This window comes from Vombatus ursinus, unplaced genomic scaffold, assembly GCF_900497805.2.
Source record: "Vombatus ursinus unplaced genomic scaffold, bare-nosed wombat genome assembly UNPS02003292.1, whole genome shotgun sequence".
Lineage (NCBI taxonomy): Eukaryota > Metazoa > Chordata > Mammalia > Diprotodontia > Vombatidae > Vombatus > Vombatus ursinus.
Window position 1 is genome coordinate 4,295,884 of NW_020943070.1, and position 14,416 is coordinate 4,310,299.

General features: G+C 46.7%; 1 protein-coding gene across 4 annotated transcripts in view; it reads left to right on the forward strand.

Moving 5' to 3' along the window:
• CARD10 (caspase recruitment domain family member 10) overlaps positions 1-14,416 on the forward strand; it is a 49,454-nt gene that overhangs the window by 31,022 nt on the left and 4,016 nt on the right. For all 4 annotated transcript variants that reach the window (XM_027873980.1, XM_027873964.1, XM_027873973.1 and 1 more), the window contains exons 13-19: positions 4,997-5,183; positions 6,887-6,986; positions 11,711-11,960; positions 12,065-12,137; positions 12,600-12,699; positions 13,334-13,492; positions 13,587-13,702. In XM_027873980.1, the coding sequence (XP_027729781.1) occupies positions 4,997-5,183; positions 6,887-6,986; positions 11,711-11,960; positions 12,065-12,137; positions 12,600-12,699; positions 13,334-13,492; positions 13,587-13,702 (985 nt within the window). The remainder of the gene's footprint in view (positions 1-4,996; positions 5,184-6,886; positions 6,987-11,710; positions 11,961-12,064; positions 12,138-12,599; positions 12,700-13,333; positions 13,493-13,586; positions 13,703-14,416) is intronic.

Consider the following 14,416-nt stretch of genomic DNA (forward strand, 5'->3'; position numbering starts at 1 on the left):
CCTTCCTTCCTTCCTTCCTTCCTTCCTTCCTTCCTTCCTTCCTTCCTTCCTTCTTTCCTTCATCGGTCAATAAACATTCATTAAGCACCTATACTATGTGCCAGAAACTGTATCCACACTGGGGTACAAAGTAAGGCAAAAGACATTCCCTGCCTTGGAGTAACTGTGTTGTTCATTCAAGATTTACTTAATATCCAATGTGAAAAAGGTTTGGTTTTATGATAAAGAATGTGTAGACAAATCTTGTAAGCTTAAATCTCATAAAACAGCTGTTTGCAATAAAAGAACATATTACATATTAATTTTTGCAGAGTTATTACAATGGTAAGGTTAAAAAAATAGGCAATTCTTATGCACGGGGAGCCCATAGTCTAACGGGGGGAGACAACGTGCAGACAATTCTATACAAACAATATATACAGAGTAAATTGAGGCTGTTCAGCATACTAGAGCAGCATACTAGAATTCAGGGGATTAGGCGAAGGCGTCCTCCCCCTGGTGGCTGGCTGCTGTTACTACATCTCTGAGTTCAGTCATGCAATCCTCCCCTGGAACAGAGCTGGAATCCTCACCAGCAACGTGGGACCTAGCACAGCTTATGCTCCAGCGTCATAGCCTTGGAGAGCCCCCTCCAGGCTTGGCTGAGATGCTGGGAGGAGAACTTTACTGGAGATATAATAATAATAATGATGATGATTATGGTCGGTATGACTGTAATTATTGCCATTATTATCCTCTAAATGATGCTGGTAGGATGGAAAGGCAGCAGGTTGTAATGGACTGGAACCTGTGGGTTCAAGGGCTGCCTCAGACACTTTGTGTGACTTTGGACAAGTCAACTTCTCAGCGCTTTAGACAGCTCTCTGAGATTATAAATTGCAAAGAGGGTACTCTGCATTGGTGAAGGGGATATCCTCACTGGGATTCATTATACCAGTGAAATCACAGGTCAAGATCCTCCCTGTTTCCTAACTAAATGAATTACACTGGAGTAATAGGCAGTATAGTAGAGTGAAGAGTAGAGTGAATAAAGGTCTGGCCTTGGAGTTAGAAAGTCCTGCTTCTGATACAAACCACTTAACCTTTCAGAGTCTCAGGGCATTCCTTTTTTTTTTTTAAGGCAATTGGGGTTAAGTGACTTGCCCAGGGTCACAAAGCTAGTAAGTGTCAAGTGTTTGGTCTGAGGCCGAATTTGAACTCAGGTCCTCCTGACTTCAGGGCTGGTACTCTATCCACTGTGCCATCTAGCTGCCCCATCTCAGGGCATTCTTAAAGGTGGTGGTAGTAGTAGGAGTAGTAGTAATAATAGTTTTAGTGGTAGTAGTAATAGTAATAGTAGTAGTAGTAGTAGCAGTAGTAACAACAACAATCATGATGATAATTCATGTTTCTATAATGTTTTAAGGTTTGTAGAGCACTTTACAGGTATTATCTCATTTGATCCTCACTCTGACAGGTAGGTATTATTATCCCATTTTACAGATGGGGAAACTGAGGCAAGCAGGGTTAAGTGACTTGTCCAAGGTCACCCAGTTGGTAAGTTGTCTGAGGCTGAATTCTCTGGGTCTTCCAAGCCCAACACTCTATCCATTGAGCTCTTTGAGAGCAGAGGCTGTTTTTTACCTTTCTATGCACAGGGTCTGGCACATAGTAATTGATTAATAAATGTTTATTGACTGGCTGATTAGCCTCCCTATTTCTACATTGGTAGGGGGTGTCTAAACCAATGAAACCACAGATCCAGTCTGAAGTCATAGCATCAAAGATAATGATGGTAATAAGGAAAATAATAATAATAGTAAATAATAATAAATTACATTGTGCAGAGTATGTGTCTTCCTGGGTGTGGACCTTCTGTCCACCGAGGCAGATTCCTCTCTAGCTGGTTTTTGTGAGTTTCTGTGGCTAAGAAAACTCCTCCCTGATTGGGTGATGGTGATGAGGCTCTCAGCTTAGTGGGTCTTGTCCTCTGTGTGTGACAGACTCCCACTCTTTCACCATCACAGACAATTCCAGTGGAGAGAGCACTGCCTTTGGAGTCCTAGCGTCCAGATTGGGAAGGGACCTTAGATGTCACTGAATCCAATTTTCTCATTTTACAGAAAAGGAAACTGAGGCCTGGAGAAGTCTTAAGTGACTCACTCAGGATGGCACAACTAGTACATGACTAAGGCGGGATTTGAACTCAGGTCTCTCTGATTCCTGGTCCACCCCTCCCTCCACCATGCCACCTTGCTCCTTAAGGCAAGAGAGTTTCTGTGTTTGAATCCTAGCTTGGCTGCTTACTATTTTCTATAATCTGGAGCAAGGAAATTCACCTCTCTGGGCCTCAGTTTCTTCATCTGTAAAAATGAGTAGGTTGGACTAGTTGGGCTTTGGGATCCCTTCCAGCTTAAAATCTGTGCTCTTAGGACCAGCCCTGTCCCCAGAGCCATCTGCAGGGAGGGTTAGGACCTGCTGGAGCATGTAGTTTCCTGGCAAAGCTTTTGAGAGCCCAGAGTTAGCCTAAGGACATGACGAGCATGTGAGGAGTGTTGTGATGGAAGAATGTAATTATAGCTGATGCTTGTTGACTCTGCCCTGGCAGCATTGAAAAGTGAGAAAAAATGGTTTCAGAGTCAGAGGACCAGAGTTTAAATTCTGCCCTGGATAGTCACTACCTATGTGATGTTAGGTGAGTTGATCCAATTCGATGGGCCAAAGTTTCCTATAAAATGTAAAAAAATCTGTAAATGGCAGGGTTTGATGTGCCCCTTCCAATTCTAGAACCAAGATCCTAGGATCCTTAGGGGTTTAGAAAAGGGAATTGGTTAGTGACACTGTGTGCATCACCCCTTCCTCCCCTCCCCACCTTTTCTGAGGGCTAGCGATACCTGGGGATCTTAGGCACCAAGATGGCCCAGGTATACCTAGAGTAGAGACCCAGGGAACCAAGATCCTAAGATCCTTGGAGGCTCAGAGAAGGGAATTGGTTAGTAACTCTGACACTGTGTGCATCACCCCTTCCTCTCCTCCCCACCTTCTCTGAGAGCTAGAGATACCTGGGGATCTCAGGTACCAGGATGGCCCAGGTACACTCAGAGCTGCGACCCAGGAACCAAGATCCTAGGCTCCTTGAGGGTTCAGAAAAGGGCATTGGTTAGTGGCCCTGGCTTCCTTTACTGCTGTGTGCATAACTCCCTCCTCTTCTTCCCACCTGTTCTTAGAGCTGGAGATACCTGGGGATCTCAGGTACCAGGATGGCCCAGGTATGTGTAGGGCAGAGACCCAGGGGCCTCTGACACTCTACTGTATGGGCTGAAAAGCCCCAGGTATCAGTCTTGCAAGAAAAGCTTGCCCTCAAGCTGGACAGCAGAAAACAGTCAGCCAGTCAATAGTTAATAAGCATTTTGTTAGCCAGGCACTGTATTAAGCGCTGGGGATACAAAGAAAAGCAGAAGACAGTCCTTACCTTCTAGGAGCTCACAGGCAATGAAGACAACATGCAGATGACTATACAATAAAATGCATATGGGACAAATTGTAGGTAATCAACAGGCAGGGGGAGGGGGTTTGTTTCTTAGTAACTGAAGGTTTAGAAGAAGCATCCTGGGATTTATAAGTGGGGCCGTGGGATTCTTCTTGCCATTTTTCTGGGATTCACCACCCCCTGCTGTAGTCACTTCATGCCTCAGTTTCCATACCTGTACCACGGTTGGGAAATATTCCCAGAATCAGACCTTTTACAAACTTGGAGCAGGGAGGAGGGATAGATGGGCATTTCCTTCCAGCCAGGTAAAGTGAGATAAGTCCACTTCTGCTTGGAGCACTGGGCTAAGGAAGGCTGCCTGCAGTATCCTTGGAATAGGGTGCTTTTGGCTATGATTGAGAAGGGCAGTGTGGTATGGGGGAAGGTGCCTGAGTTCTGGAGCCAGCTCCCCGATTGTGCTGCTGACTATTAGAGTTACTTGAGGCCTGTCACACTGTGAGACTTAGTCCCTTCATCAAATAGGAGGGTGGTGGGGGTGCTTTAGACATCCCCTGGCACATAGTAGGTGCTCCTACCATGTGTATTTCCTCCCTCTAGTCCTGTCATTTTATATTTGGATGCCCAATTCCATGTCAATCTACCATAAAAGTATTTAAAATAACTGCTGGGAGCCAGGTTCAAATCCATTCTCTGCAATTTATTGTGTGACCTTGACTAAGTCACTCTCATCTGTGAAAATGAGATGAGCTGCTAGGTGACTCAGTGGAGATAGTAAAGGACCTGGAATCAAGAAGATCTGAGTGCAAATCTAGCTTCAGATGTTTTCCAGTTGTGTGATCCTGGACAACTCACTTAACCTCTTTCTGCTTCATTTTCCCCAACTGTAAAATGGAGATAATAATAACCCTTACCTCCTAGGGTTCTTGTGAGGATCAAATGAAATATAATTGTAGAATGCTTAGCACAGTGCTTGGCACATAGTAGGTGCTATATAAATGCTAGTTATTATTATTATTAATTGTAATATGACCTCTGGTGTCCCATCCTGCCTTGAATCTGTGATCCCGTGATTCAGTGAGAATTTTAAATAAGCATGAAAATGAAATAGTCCCTATTTTCCAAGAGCTTACATTTTATTGGGGAAACAAAATGGCCACATCAGTAAATATAAACATTGATTATATGACTGCTACAATGCGGAGCCCTGGACTGGATGTGAGGGGAGATACACAGTTTAAATAAGATCTGGTCCAAGTGTAGTCGGGGGACATAGGCTAGTACACAATTGTGCCATGTGAGGTCTGAAGAGGGAAGGTAATTTATTCCCTTTTGAGGGATGAGGGCAGACTTCCTTGAGCAGGTGACATTTGGATTGTTGGGCTTTAAGATGTTGGAAGGGATTCAATGGGCCTGTGGGTCCCAGGTTAAGAACTGCATGACACAGGAGATTCTCAGAGTACTTACAAGTTGATTATTTGGAATCAAATTCTCTGCCCCTAACATCCCTCTTTCCTCCTTTTCCCTCAGGTCCCTAGCTGTACGGGGGTCCTCTAGGCACAGCCCTCCAGGTGGGCCAGAGTCCCAAGACAAGGGACCAGACAGTAGCACATCTTTCCGTGGGAGCAACCCCTCTGGGGTGGTGCTACGCCGAGCACTGTCGGGCCCAGGAACAGAATCCACAGTGGACGTGCAGGATGGCCACCAATTTTTAGAGGTGAGACCTGTGGCTGATTGGGCCCTGGACCTGGATTGGGTTAGACAGCCCTGGATTGGGTTGAACAACCTCGGTGGGCTGAAATTCTGAGATTCTGAATCACTGGGCAGGGCCTCTGGGTAATGGCCAGCACAGAGGTGGACCTGAGTGAGTGGCAGCCTCGCTGACTCCACCTTGATTTCAGGGAAGGGATTTTAGATTCAAATGTTGGAACTGGACAGGACCTGAGAAAGTGGGATGCTAAAGCTGAGAGAGCCCTTAGAACATGGAATGTCAGAGCTGGGAGGGCCCTTAGAACATGGAATGCCTGAGCTAATCTTAAAATATAGAGTGTTATTGGGCAAACATTCTGTGTCTTTTGGGCTGTCCAATTTTGTGTTGTTTTTCAGTCATGTCTGACTCTTTGTGACCCCATTTGGGGTTTTCTTGGCAAAGATACTGCAGTGGTTTGCCATTTCTTTCTCCAGCTCATTTTATCGATGAGGAAACTGAGGCAAACAGGGTGAAGTGACTTGCCCAGGGTCACACAGCTAGTAAGTGCCTGAGGCTATATTTGTACTCAAGAAGGGGAGTCTTCCTGACTCCAGACCTGGTGCTCTATCCACTACAGCGCCACCTAGCTGCCCATCCAATTTTACAGGATGTTTATAGTCTTCATAGGGAGACAAAGCAACACAGCCTGTCAAGATAGGGGCAGTAAATGTGTTGCAGGGAGGTTCACTCAGAGAGCGCAGATGAGGTGGCATCAGACAGGGACCTGCCTGGTATTTGGCATGGAGGGGGGTGTCTGTCAAATTTAAATTCAAATAGGACAGGAAGGGGAGGGGATAGAGCAAAAGTTCTTTTTGTGTCCTGGACTCGTTGGTATCTGGTGTAGCCTATGGACCCCTCCTCAGAATCATGTTTTTAAATGCATTCAGTCAAATGAAGAGGATTACAAAGGAAACTAAATGCATGGCAGTACCATTATCTATCTCTCTGCCTGTCTGTCTCTGTCTGTCTATCTATCTGTCTATCTATCTATCTATATTATCTATCTATCCATCCATCTATCCATCTATCCATCCATCCATCCATCCATCCATCCATCCATCCATCTACCCATCTATCCATCTATTCATCTATTCATCTATTCATCCCTCCATCCATCCATCCATTCATCCATCTATCTGTCTGTCTATATATCCATCTATCCATCTATCCATCTATTCATCTATTCATCTATTCATCCCTCCATCCATCCATCCATCCATTCATCCATCTATCTGTCTGTCTATATATCCATCTATCCATCTATTCATCCATCCATCCCTCCATCCATCCGTCCGTCCGTCCGTCCGTCCATCCATCCATCCATCCACCCATCAAACCAAGTCCATAGGCCCCAGTTTAAGAACTTAGAGGATCACAGTCAGACCCAAACTCCAGACTAACGTATCAAGGATAAAGGCCTTTCACCGTGCTATATTCACTCAGCCCCCAAGGCCAGGAAAGGAGTGGGGTGTCTGTGATTGGGAGTGAATTCTGCCTGGGGAGAGAGGCACATGATAGGATGCCAGGCAGTGGGACGATGTTCCATCAATCCCTAAAGTCCATCCTTGAGTGTTCCTGAAAGTTTGCCTTCCCCCCAAAAAATCTAAACCCAAACTACCTTAATTTCCTGGGGTAATATCTTCACTTTTTCCTTTTCTCTGCCTCACCAGCTGAGAAGAGACAATACAAGCCGGGAGGATGCCCAGGGCCAGCTGAGCACCCTGCGCTGGAATGAGGCTGCCACCTTCACCTTCTTCCAGGATATGAAAGGTGAGGACCCTAATCATTCCTGGAGCTCAGCCCTCTTCTGCAAAAGGAGTCTTACAGTGAAAGAGGTGGGAAAGGAGGGGCCTCCCGGCCAGGCTCTCCCTGGCACTGCAGCCTTTACAAAGTGGGAGGGCAGGATCATTTCTCTGCCCTTCTCTCACTGGTCAGGGCTTAGTCCCTTTCTCTGTTTTCCTTCCACTTGGATTAGAATAGAAATTGGGTATCTGGAGATTCCTGATCATAGGAATCAGGCTCATAAGGTGTTAGAGATCATGTATGTAAACATCTTCATTTCATGGCAGAGGATGGAAGTGCTTATACTCAAGGTCACATGAGAGAATGGGGTGTGAAGCTGGGAGTAAGCCCCAGCCTAGCTGCCTCCTTGGTCTGGGCCTGCCTCCCCATTCTGACTTTTTTTTTTTTTTTACGCAATTGGGGTTAAGTAACTTGCCCAGGATCACACAACTAGTAAGTTTCAAGTGTCTGAGGCCAGATTTGAACTCAGGTCCTCCTGACTCCAGGGCCGGTGCTCTATCCACTGCGCCACCTAGCTGCCCCAACCCATTCTGATTCTTGACTGCCAGGTACCTGCCTTCCTTATCCAGCTGCTACTGGAGTGTAGTGGATAGAGCACTTGGCCTGGAGTCAGGAAGACCTGAGTTCAAATCCAGTCTCAGACACTTAGTAGCAGTTACCCTTGGCAAGTCACTTAACCTGTTCGCCTCAGTTTCCTCATCTATAAAATGAGGGGAATAATAGCACCTGTTTCCCAGGGTTGTTGTGAGGGTCAAATGAGATAATTATTGTCAAACACTTAGCTCAGTGTCTGACTCATAGTAAGTGCTATGTACACGTTAGCTATAATTATAATTATTATTATTTTGACCTTGATCAATGCTAACAAACATGAACATCTCCCTGCATAAAGACCAAAAAAGAGATTTGTATAACCATGAATCTCAATTACAGTATAGCTTTTTTATTTTTATTTTTTTAAGTCAATTTATTATTCATTTCTAGCATTTATTTAAAAAAAAAACTTGAGTTTTGAATTCTCTCCCTCCTGCCCACCCCTATCCCACCCACTGAAAAGGCAAGAAATAAGATATCAATTATATATGTGAAATCATGCAAAACAAATTTCCATATTAGCCATTTTGCAAAAAGAAAAAGCAAAAAAAATAATGAAAGTGAAAAAATTATGTTTCCATCTCCACTCAGAGTTCATCAGTCCTCTCTCTGGGGGTGGGGATCCAGGTTTCATCATGGGGCTTTTGGAATTGGCTCAGATCACTGTCACAGTTTATCATCTTTACAATGTTGCTGTTACTGTGTACAATGTTCTTCTGGTTCTACTCACTTCACTTTGCATTAGTCACATGCGTCTTCCCAAATTTTTCTGAAACCACCCCCTCTTCATTTCTTATGGCACAACGGTATCCTATCACAATCATATACCACAACTTGCTCAGCCATTCCCCAATTGATGGGCATCCTCTCAATGTCCAATTCTTTACCACCACAAAAAGACCTAGCTTTTAAAAAGGGTATGCAATAAATAGGACACATGAATTCTAAAACTCTTCTCCTTATCTGTGCCCCTCTGAACTTAGTTCTGTGCATTTAAAAAAAGTGCTTAATTTTTGCATTCTTTGCTTTCTTTTCTTTTTTTTTTTTCATTATAAATCAGTTGATATTCTTTCTCCTAAGAGGGCAGCCCTTGGGTTTGGCTTGTTACTTCTCCCAAGTGGCTTCTTGTCATCCTCATCCTTTTCCTTGTCCTGCCTAGAAAGGGATCCAGGTTTTCAGCCTCTTCCCTTCCCTGTTTACAGCTCATGCCCTCACTTTAGACTTTTTATTTGCATTCAGAGTTCATCAGTTCTTTCTCTGGAGGCAGATAGTATCTTTCACCATGAGTGAGGAACCTCACTGTTAATCATTATAGGGCAATGGGTGCTTTAAAATAACAGACAAGGGGAAAATCTTCTCAAGTTATGAGCACCATGGAGTGACCAAAGCTCTCCAGTAGCCTCTTCCCTATCTGACCTCCACAAACCCCTCTCCTGGATGCAGGCTTCCCACCATCACCACCCTTGGAGCCTTGCTGGCTCCAGCCCCTGCTAAGCTTCATCCCATTTTAGTCTTTCCTTACTGCCTTTTTCCTTTTTCATTCATCCTTCCGATTCACAGGTGGTGGTGGGGAAGCTGGAGTGCGCCTTGGTCCCATGGCCACTTTCAGGCCCTTCCTCTACCACCATGACTCAGAAACCTCCTTTGAGGCTCGTTCTGTCTGCTTCTCTCTTCCAATCTGGATGCTGGTAACTGTTATCCACTGACTCCAAGGATGAGCTCCTTCCTTCTTCACATAAATTCATTCCATGGTTCGTGGCCTTTCTGTCTTCTCCAACTCTTATCATCCCATTAGGGGATTTCAACATAGATTTTGATACTCCTTCAAACACCCTACCTCTCAGTTCTTTAATCTACTCACTTCCCATGACTTTCTTTACCATCCCACCTCATGTTTGAATTTGCCATCACCTGCATGTTCCATGTTGCCAAACAACTCTGAAATTCCTTTATCTGATCAGAACCTTTTATTGTTTCATCTTTCCCGTCTCACAATCCCTAGCCCTGTTCTTTGCCCTCACAGTCACCCCCGATCCCTTCACTCCTCAGTTCTTTCCCAGGCCATCACCCTTTCACTCTCTCTACTCTCCTTCCTTTCTAACCTTGAGGTCTTGACGAAGCAGTTCAACTCTAGACTGTCCCCTCTTCAAGTCTCTTACCTCCTTGTCTTGTTGCCAGTCATGCCTTGCCAAAGGCCAACCCTTGATTACTCCTGCCATTCACCTCCTTTGTTCCTGTTCACATGCTGCTGAATGGTACTGATGGAAATCATGAAACCGGTGACAGAGTCTCCTACACACTGCACTAGGACAGCATTCTCTTGTTTCCTAATTGATTTGCTACCCTTGTCTCCACAGTAGCTGTTTCAAATCTCGACTTTCCTCAAGTCTCTTATCTTTCCTTATTCTTCCTCAAATGGCACCACCTTCCTTCACCCTCTCAGCTGAAGAGCTCACTTCATTCTTGGAAAAAATCAAGACCATTTTCCAAAAGCTCCCTCTTTCCCCCTTCTCCTTTTCTCTCACCATTCAGACATATTCTTCTATCTCTCCCTTCACCCCTGTCTCAGAGGAAGAGGTGATCCTTCTCCTTGTCCAGGCAAACCCCTCTATCTGCTCAAGTGATCCCATTCCATCCTCTCTCCTCCAGCAGATAGCCCCCTCTATCATCCTCACTCTGTCTCTTCTCTTCAATCTCTTTCCCTCCCTACCGGCTACTTTCCCACTGCCTACAAATACATCCATATCTTCCCCAGCCTTAAGAAATGCCCACTAGATTGAAGCATGGCTGCCGGCTATCATCCTATATTTTCTCCTCCCCTTCTTAGCTAAACTTGAGAAGACTCTCTGTATTAAATACTGTGACAGGTGAAATCTGAAATAACCCAGGAAGCAAAGGTTCAAGCTTCTGTCCCTTGACTTATTTCCTCTTGCTCTGCTGCAAACGCTCTGCTTTATGTTTGCTGACCTTGTGATTCAACTGAAACGGCTCTTTCCAATGTTATCAGTGATTTCCTAGTGGCCTTTTCTCAATCCTTGTCTTTCCTGATCTATTTCCACCTTGGCCACTGTGTCATCATCTCCTGGTTTTCTCTCCTCTCTAGGTTTTCATGACACTGCTCTCCTGGTTTTCCTATCTCTCTGACCACTGCTTCTTCGTCTCCTTTGCTGGTTCTTCATCTATATCCTGCCCCCTAACTGTGGGTGTCCCCCAAGACTCTGCCCTGGACCCTCTTTTTTCCCCTCTTTACTATTTTACTTGGTGAGCTTATCTGCCTCTATGAATTCAATGATCACCTCTATGTGAATGATTCCCAGAGCCCTACATCCCTAGCCATTCACCCAAGCTGCAGTCATGTGGAGATCTCTAACTGGTTGTCCTAGGAATGTCTCTAATTCACCATGCCCAAAACAGAACTCATTATCTCCTCTCCCCCAAACACTCCTGTCTTTCTAAAGTCCCCACTTATTCTCCTCCACATACTCTGTGATTCAGCTGCCTCAGCCTTCCTGCAATTCATCAAAGACGTCATTCCATTTCCTGACTCCCATGTACTTGCTTTGGCCATCTCCATGCCTGGAATTTGGTGTTTTCTCACCTCCACTCCTGGCTTCCCCGAGTCCTTCCAGACGCTGTTCTACTCTTACCTTCTGAAGAAGGCTTTACCCAGTCCTCCTCACTGCTCAAGCCTTTCATCCACTCTGTATATACCCACTCTGTACATCTTGTCTCTTCCATTGGAACGGGGGCTCCTTGAGGGCAGGGCTCCTGATTCCCCAATGGTTTTATAGCTGGGACCTGGCCTCCCCATATCCCTGGCTAGAGCACTGGATTTGGAGTTGGGAAAAACTTGGGTTCAAATTCTGACTCTGATCCTGTATGACCCTGGACATGTGACCTAATAGCTCCAAGCCTCAGTTTCCCCATCTATAAAATGGGATGTAAGGACACTTGCATTCAAAGGGTGTGGTAGAGAGTCTGTGATATCTTGTCCTTCCCGCCTCACCAGGAAGTGAGGGACAGATGAGATCATGACTGGCAGTGTGCCAGGGAAGGTGTGCTAGATTTCCATAGACGTGTCTTCTTTTTGGGCCCAGTCTGCCCATCCCCCAGGGAGGACTCTGACGCCATCAGTAAGAAGGGAACGTCGGGAGCCGATTCCTTCTATGTCCGAGCCAATCATCCCTTGCCTGAGCAGGCTGACCCCCGGGCTCTGTGTGTGAAAGGCCAAGAGATCCTGCGTGTGGTGGACCCAGCCTACAAGGGCCGGCCTGAGTGGTACTGTGCCCGAGTCGACCCCCTCACCCTTCGAGACCTGGACAGGGGCACAGTGCCCAACTTCCGGAGGTGACTGAAGGCTGATGGGCACGTGGGGGAGGGGCAGCCTGGGTACGAAAGGGGGTGGGGCACTATGTTCTTGCTCCCCCAACCAACCCCCCACTCCCCTGCAGAGCCCAGCAGCTCCTGGAGGCCCAGGACAAGTGCCCACACTACGGTCGCTCCAGAAGTCACCGGGGGAGCAATGTGAGTGGGGGCTGGAGCTAGCAGGGGTGGGTGAGGGCTTCTCTCTTTCCCTTTGGGTGTGGCAGAGCTACAGATGAGGGCAGGGAAGCTCTGACACAGTATTCTAGGCCCTGCTTGACCTCCTTGACTGGATCTCTCTCTCTCACCCTATACCCCTGACTCTTTCCGCATTAGAATGTAAACAGGGTGATAGAGGTTGTCAAGCTTGTACTGGTATTCTCAACTCTTAACACAGTGCCTGGTATATAGTAGGCACTTAACAAGTGTTCTATTGGTCTATCTTTCTGTCTGTCTGATCTGTTTGAAAATCCTGTCTTTCCAAAAGTCTGTCTGGAAGTCCATTTGTGTGAAAGACCTGTCTAACAGTCGGTCTATCCTATCTTGTCCAGCTGTCCTGACGGGTGGCACGGGCAGGGCTCTGGTCAATTCTCTTCTTTGCTTTTCCTCTCTCTGCCTGCCCAGCTAAAGAAACGTGCCTTAGACCAGCTCCGTCTGGTGAAGCCCAGACTCTCAGGGGGGCCAGGTGACCCCCAGGAGCAGTTCTTGCTAGACTCTTGCCCAGGTGAGTCCCCCTGCCCCCCAGCCCCCCAGCCCTGGGTTGTCCTCAGAGACATGGAGATAGCTATCACATAGTGAAGGTCATCGTGGGTTTGGGCTGGAGGAGAGCCCGTTATTTAGGTGAAACGTGCAAGCTTTCTTCTCTCCGAGGCCAGACTCTTTCATCTGTGACACAAGGGAGTTGGATTTCCAAGGTCCCTTCCAGCTGTAGATCTGATGGTCCCATGATCTGAATTCCAATCCTAGCTGTCATTTGTGACCTTGGACAATTCGCTTACTCTCTCTGGGTCTCACTTTTCTCATGTTTAAGAGCTGGGGGTGGGATCAGGTGATCTCGGAGGTCCCTTCCGGGTTCTACTGAAGTCAGTTCACCTCTCTCTGCTTCAGTTTCCTCATCTGTAAAATGAAGGGGTTGGACTAGATGTTCCCTAGGGTCCCTTGCAGCTGCAGAGCTGTGGTCCTGTGAGAAGGGACCTGAGCTGTCCAGGGTCACACAGGTAGTAGTTGGGGATAAGAGTGAGCCCTATTAGCTTGTGGATATGAGATTTTGATGAGGGTTCCTGAGGAGGGCTCATCTAGATAGCTCCAATCCCAGCACTTGTCCCTGGACTTCAGGCTGTCCTGTCTGTCTCTCCCAGAGCCTGACCGGAGCTCCAAGCCCTATAGCTTGGTCCGGCCTCTGCTAGTGTCCTCCCTCCGTCCTGTGGTGCTGTCCCCTGAATGCCTGGCCCCCCGCTTAATCCGAAACCTGCTGGACCTGCCTACATCACGCCTGGATTTCCACGTGTGTCCAGCGGGTAAGGATGGGCCCAGGAAGGGAGAAGGGGGGAGGAGGGGACAGCAAATGCTGGGAGAGGCAGCCAGAATGACGGATTATATCTGCCCCTGCAGAGAGCCTCACTGGAGATGAACCGCTGGTCCCCGCGGCACCGGGCGCCCCCTCGGCCCAGCCTGTTCCTCAGGGCCTGGGCGTGAGGGTCCGGACCATCCAGGAATCTATTGGAAAGGTGTGGAAGGCCGACGAGGGAGAGCCGGGATGGGTGGGCTGGGAGCCAAGACTCTCCTTAGCTTGGGGTGGCGGTCAGGGAGCCCAGTGCGGCCATCTCTGTAGGGCCCTCATAGTTTTCCTTTAGAATCCCTAGCTTCTGTCGAAGCTGAGCTCCAACAACGCTTCCTACATGGAACCTTTCCTCATTTCCCCAGCTCCTAGTGCTTCCCTTTGAACTGACCCAGCTAGGTAAGCTCTGGGCCTAGAGGCAGCAGGACCTGAGTTCAAATCCAACCTCAGACATTTACTACCTGTGTGACCTTGGGCAAATCACTTAACCTCTCTTTCTCTCAATTCCCTCATCTGTAAAATGGGGATAATAATAGTACCCACCTCTCAGGATTGTTGTGAGGATCAAATGAGATGATTGTAAAGCACTTAGCACAGTGCCGGGCACATAGTAGGTGCTATATAAGTGTTAGCTATTATTGTTATTGTTGTTATTATAGTTGGATATAGGATTTTTTTTTTTGCATTTCAAGAAAGGTTGATTTTTTAGTACTTAAACATAATTGAATCATAGGATCTTGGATCTAGAATAAGAGTGGAGTAGATAAAGTCTTGGAGTTGGAGCCTAGGGAACACACAAGTCCTGCTTCGGACACTAATTAGCTTTTTGGCCCTGAGCAAGTTACTTTCTCTCAGTTTCCTCAGTTTCCTCATCCATAAAATG